General features: G+C 36.0%; 1 protein-coding gene across 10 annotated transcripts in view; it reads left to right on the forward strand.

Annotated features, from left to right (window-relative positions):
• Positions 1 to 6641, forward strand: part of LOC106478314 (calcitonin gene-related peptide type 1 receptor-like) — a 164918-nt gene that overhangs the window by 110197 nt on the left and 48080 nt on the right. For all 10 annotated transcript variants that reach the window (XM_022381897.1, XM_022381895.1, XM_022381901.1 and 7 more), the window contains one exon: positions 5613 to 5923. In XM_022381897.1, coding sequence (XP_022237605.1) covers positions 5613 to 5923 — 311 coding nt within the window. The remainder of the gene's footprint in view (positions 1 to 5612; positions 5924 to 6641) is intronic.

Here is a 6641-nt window from a genome sequence, read left to right on the forward strand (position 1 = left end):
ATTTGTTTGATTTAGACCTTTTTTTAAAGGTTTTATAGGGTCAAAAGTCAAACAACCCAAAAATGTATATTTTAGGCTCCTGTGTGGTCATATTTACAGAAACCAAGATGTAATTTGGCACAAATATAACTTTTCAAGCGCCAAACCCATTGACATATACAAAAAGTTGAATTTTTCCATTTTGAGTTTTTGTAGAGTGTCAGAGTTCACAAAAAAACATAATTTTGAGGTTTTAGTCAACTACTCGGCCATATTTTGACCAATTTACATGAGATTTGGTAAAAAAAATACTTTTTTTTTACAAATCCTACAAATTGACAAAAATAAATACTCGACCATTTTTGTGTAACTATAGGGAGTCCAGATACCACAAAAAGCATAATTTTAAGGTTATTTTGACAATTTCTCCGCCGTAATTCGTCCAGTTTAAGTGGAATTTGGTAAAAAGTTACTTTTGTACAGGTTCCATACCTATACATACAAAAATATTGGATATGCCCCTTTTGTCACTTTAAGGGGTCAAATGGTTAAGTAAACCCATAATTTTAGGGGGTTTGGCCAATTACTTAACCATATTACGACCAATTTACGTGGTATGTAGTACAAAGATACTTTTTGAAGGCTCCAAACATAAATAAATACAATTTAATAATTTTTGTCTTTTGCTAAATTTTTCAGCGAGGAAAGCACAATTTGGGATTTTAGTTCCGTGAACTATTAACGTGAAGGTCAACCAACTTACAGGGGATTTGGTAATAAGATACTTTTTCGATTATGTCTGTGTTTTTCGCGATTTTTCTGGCATCAAAATTGTTCATGTTGGGATTGCGTGGGGGAGATATGTTGCATTCGCCCGGGAATGTTGGCCTCTTTCATTTATATATATAACAAGTATAATAAAAATGAATAATTTTATAAAGACAAGCATGGGTCGATATATACGCAACCTAGCTATAGCAATATAGAAAGAATTAATGCTACAAAAAGTATTGAAACAAGAAAGTCAAAACTACAAAAATTGAAGTACTTAAAAAATCATTACTTTGACAAGTCGCTGTAATTATGTTAGTCTGAGAAGTATTAATAAAAGTTTTTAAATTTTAAGTAACTCGGTTTTTGTAGTTTTGATTTCCTTCTTACAAAACGTTTTGTAACACCAAACTTTCTATATTATTATAGCTAGCTAGGTAACGTACATATTGATCCCTACTTGTCTTTATTAAATTTAAAAAGATTATAATACTTGTTTGTTTTCTTTTTATTAGTTATGTTTTCATGTGGCAGTAATACCAAATGTGGGGCGCGCGTATACCCGATTCGATTTTATTACTCTACCAACCTCCCTTCAAATCTGATTATGTGCCCAAAGTAGCGCACCGTCCATTATCTATCTATATATATATATAATAGTATCCTTTTCAGTACAGGAAAGGAATCATTGGGACCCCAGACGGAAGAGTTCTGTGGAATAATTAGAGCGATAAGGTTCGTCATTTTTTCTGCACACTTGTTTCGATAAGTCACATACATAGCTACTTTGATGAAAATTCGTTGAAATAGTGAAATGTTGATTCACTCCGTATATAGCGATTTAGACGGCTTTATAAATACAATACATTCTAATTTTGCTCAGCAAATACTGTAAAATAGTCATTTTTAATTGTCAGACACTTTAAAGGTGGTTTTAAATGGGCGATTTTTACGGCCGCCATTTTGTTTCATTACTATCCCTACTATCAAGTTCTGCTGTACTTAATGAGATCTTTGTATAACAGACATGTCCTAACACCCTTCGTGAAAGTTTCATTGAATAAGTTCTTATGGGATGGTTTCACCCGCTAAACTGGCCCGGCATTGCCAGGTGGTTAGGGCACTCGACTCGCAATCTGAGGGTCGCGGGTTTGAATCCCCGTCCCACCAAACATGCTCGCCCTTTCAACCGTGGAGGCGTTATAAAGTGACGGTCGTTGGTAAAAGAGTAGCCCAAGAGTTGGCGGTGAGTGGTGATGACTAGCGGCCTTCCCTCTAGTCTTACACTGCTAAATTAGGGATGGCTAGCGCAGATATCCCTCGTGTAGCTTTGCGCGAAATTCAAAACAAACAAACAAACACCCGCTAAAAACAGTTCTTGTTAGAAAAGATTAAAATTAAAAGAAGTGGTGCAGTGGTTAGCGTATTTGGACTGTGAATCTGAGGGTTCATGGTTCGCGTCCTGTTGCCGTAAAAACTCCACATTTTGGTGTCATTGTTGCGCTATTTGATTGACAGTCAAATCCCACTATTCTATCAGAAAATAGCAACCGAAGAGTTGGCGGTGGGTGCTGTTTACTAGTTCGTATCTTCGGCTAAATATACTTAATTCGGGAAAGATAAATTCAATAGTTCCAGTTATTAGGTAAGGTAATTGATTACGCATTGTATTAGAACTTTAAAACTGGGAATAAGACACTTGTGTAACTTATACCGTTTGATTTATACCATAATGTTGCGTATTTGTGTCTAACTTTGAACTCGTAGGTCAGAGGAGGAGCAGCTATTCAACAGCATCTTCAACTAGTTTAGTCTGATTCGAACGTCAGTCTTATATTGCAACCATGCCACCAAAGTGAGAAGTGTTTTTTTTTTTGCGGCAACAAGTCACGAGCCACGAATCATCGTATCCACAGTTTTGTGCAAGTTATCTAGTGGGCCATGGTTGGTTCAGCTTGACGCAATTAGAATGTTTTTTTTCGCTGTATTTTTACTTAAGAATCATATCTGTGGGGCAATCTTTTTTTTAGTAATTTAAAGTTCTGACAAAATGCAGATATTTTATATGAGTATTTCACGGAAATAATGGGGTATCTGTTGGTAGTTTCCCTTTTTTAGGATTTCCCGTTGGCATGCACAATTGACTTAGTCGGCCATTTAAACAGGCACAGATCGCATATCATTTACCGAAAAGCAAGTCAGTGTTATAGTAGTTGATATGTTAACAATATTTTAATCTTAAATCTTTAACTTTGGAAAGTTAACCTCATAGTTGGTCTGTTCCAGTAGCTGGTATGTTAACAATATTTTGATTTTTAAATCACTAACTTTGGAAAGTTAACCTCATAGTTGGTCTGTTCCAGTAGCAGGTATGTTAACAATATTTTGATTTTTAATCACTAACTTTGGAAAGTTAACCTAATGGTTGGTCTGTTCCAGTAGCTACTTTGTTAACAATATTTTGTTCTTTAATCTTTAACTACAGATAGTTAACTTAAAGGTTGGACTGTTCAGTAGTTTGGTATGTTAACAATATTTTTATCTCTAAACTTTAATTACGGATAAATTAATCCAAAGGTTAGTCTATTCCAGTAGGTGGTATGCTAACAATGTTTTGGCCCCCAGTGGCACAGAGGTATGTCTGCGGACTTACAACGCTAGAATCCGGGTTTCGATACCCGTGGTGGGCAGAACACAGATAGCCTTTTCTGTAGCTCTACTTTAATATAATAGTGGTTAGCGTACGGTTCTTTAAAAACGCGCCCCGCACTTTTAGGGTGGTGGGTGCTTTAAAAGGGTGACAGTCAAATCCAACTACTCATTCAGACAAGTATAGCTGAAAGATTGACGATGGGTGTTGTTGACTAGCTGTCTTCCCTCTTGTCTATGAGCTCAAGGATTGACGATGGGTGTTGTTGACTAGCTGTCTTCCCTCTTGTCTCTGAGCTCAAGGATTGACGATGGGTGTTGTTGACTAGCTGTCTTCCCTCTTGTCTATGAGCTCAAAATTAAGACCGGTTATGTGTAAATTTCCACTATGTGTTTCACATAGATGTGGTGTATTCAGGTATAGCGTTTACACATTTGATCTCTGTGCGAGCTGTATTATGTCCAAAAGCACAAAGCTGCACAATGGGCTATCTGTGCTCTGCCTACCGAGGGTATCAAAATTTGATTTTTTGCATTATTAGTCCTCAGACTTACCACTGAGTGTGTATAAGTAAAGCATCTAAAGATGTGTCCTTTATAGGTGGCAATTTATTCAAGTATGACGTCTAAACATGAACTCTCTTCGAGACGCGCTCGCTTCATTTGGCATCGAAGCATGCACTGCGTGGTTATTGTAGTCTGTTCAACTATTTATCGTCTAAAAAATGCGCTTCGTACAGTTTATATTCTGTTAGAATAACATCTAAACGTAGCTGTTATGTATGTTAATTTATTGCGTTTTTCATATTTCCGAAACTTTGTATATTAGCATATAAATAGCTTTATTATTAGGTTAAATAAACTTAAATTAAAACTATGATACTGACCGAAGCTTTGAATACTCATCCTACATAAACACAGTTTAGAATGCCACAGAAAAAATAAACATTTCCAACTTTATAGGAAACAAAAAGACCAACCTCAGAATATACAAAAAGGCTGCTTTATTTTGCCATATAGCTTCGTATTATCTAAGCATTAAATAATAGCTGAAACCCATGGTATAGTCGTATTTAAAATTTCCAGGTTTAGGATTGGAGAAGTGTCAAATCTACAGGATGTCAGGCCTAAACCTCCTGTGGTTTAAGTAGTGCTGAGAAAACAACGTTTCATATTTAGTGAATAAGTATCATCTTGAGGACAACGAACGTATTTCTGTCTTTAGAATGTTGCTTGACAAAAATTGTGCCAATCTTGCTCAATAAGAGACATATAATTCTTGGCCGGAGGAGTTATAGTAAAATTAAATAACTTCATTTCTTGATATTTTTATTCAATTAAAAAATAAATAAAAAATAATTTAATCTATTTAAATTGGCTTATACAGAAATGGAGAGCTCATACAGACGTAAGAGTTGTTTGCTGAATTTTGCACACAGCTAATAGAGGGCTATCCTCGCTAGCCATTCTTAATTTAGAAGTGATTGACTAGAGTGAAGGCAGCTAGTCAACACCACCTTCCGCCAACTTGTGGGCTAGTCTAATCGAAGAGAGGGTTTTGATCGCTACTCTTATAACGTACCCATGACCGCAAAGTGTCCGACATGTTAAGTGAAGCGAGATCGATCCTAGACGTAAGAGGATAATGGCTGTTAAATTTGGGTGAAAAAAAAAACGTTGTGTGTTTGTTTTTTATGATAAAATTGAGAATGACGTGACCTGAGAAAATTGGCCATCTAGTGGTTGTTTTTAACGATAAACCTTTTTCCAGTGTAATTTTAGAAAGACAAAAATGACTGAAACACGATTCTCTTTCAATAGCCTCCCCCCAGTAGCACAGTGGTATGTCTGAGGACTTACAACGCTAGAAACATGATTTCGATGCTCGTAGTGGGCAGAGCACAGATAGATTATCGTGTAGCTTTGTGCTTAACTACAAACAACAGTAATTTATTTCTAAAGTCGGACAATAGCTATATAGAAACAAGTGGAATACAATCATTGGAGTACTTAGGAACACGCCCTATGATAAAAGATGACAAGTCCTGAATTACCTGAAGATGTATAGTTTTAAGAGACGTAATTATTTCAATTAAAAAAATAGGATAATGTGTGTGTTGTTACTCTTGTGTGAAAGTTGTATAATTTCGTGTGTGGTTTTCGACGAGAATTATCGAGGATGGTTTCTAACAATTGTTCACATTTTCCCACAGTTTGGTTGTGCGTACACTGAACAGACAGTGGATTATCCTCCAAGTGTGACGTCTGAACAGTGGGGATCGTCTTCTGCAGAACTTCCAAGCGTGCATGAGGAACGGATGATGTCTGTGACCGCACAGTGGGATTCATTACGTGCCGAACGGGAATTGAAGCCCACCACCACTACTCATATGCCAAAGGAATCTGTAAAATGTCGGAATCAGAGAGGATTCTATATTAAAGATATATATGAGTATGACGCATGCGCATGGTGTTACCATTTCATGCCAGATTGGGCGTTCCACACGGACAATCCTAAGTTTGAGTACATAAGTATTTTTATAGCTATTTCTTAGGTTGTCATCAGATTGTTGTTTTTTTATATTTCCGTATAAGTAAGAAAATATTTAAACATTGATATGGTTATATATATATGTTTAATATCCCTTTGAGAAGCTGAGTTTTAGTTGTTTTTAAATTGTTTTTTACTTAACCTAAAATATTTTCAGATTGATCTGTGAAATTTAAGACGTTAATGCCACTTGTCACAATTTTTCGTTGATATGATGCTGTAATATATTTAAATGTTAAAATACCAATTAAGTCTTACACTCAAAAGGATGTGAACTTCTGAGACTTCTATTTTTTTCAAAAGAAAATATTGTATTTATTGCATACTAATCTCCACTAAATCAACACCTTCAACTCAACGTTAGTAACCCTTTAATCCACAGGGAAAATATTCATAATGTGTATTTTATTATATGCTGCTTTCCAACACAATAAGACCAGTTCCAGTGTAGTTATGTACACACAGAAAATACACTTTCATAACTTCATATATGATGTAAGTGTTACATGATCTTTCAGTCCAGAATCCTAGTTACACGTACAGATTCACATAAAATATCGCCCTGCATGGCCAGGTGGTTAGGGCGTTCGACTCGAAATCTGAAGGTCGCGGGTTCGAATCCCCGTCACGCTAAACATGCTCGTCCTTTCAGCTGTAGGGGCGTTATAATGTGACGGTTAATTCCACTATT

This window comes from Limulus polyphemus, unplaced genomic scaffold (assembly GCF_000517525.1).
Source record: "Limulus polyphemus unplaced genomic scaffold, Limulus_polyphemus-2.1.2 Scaffold199, whole genome shotgun sequence".
Lineage (NCBI taxonomy): Eukaryota > Metazoa > Arthropoda > Merostomata > Xiphosura > Limulidae > Limulus > Limulus polyphemus.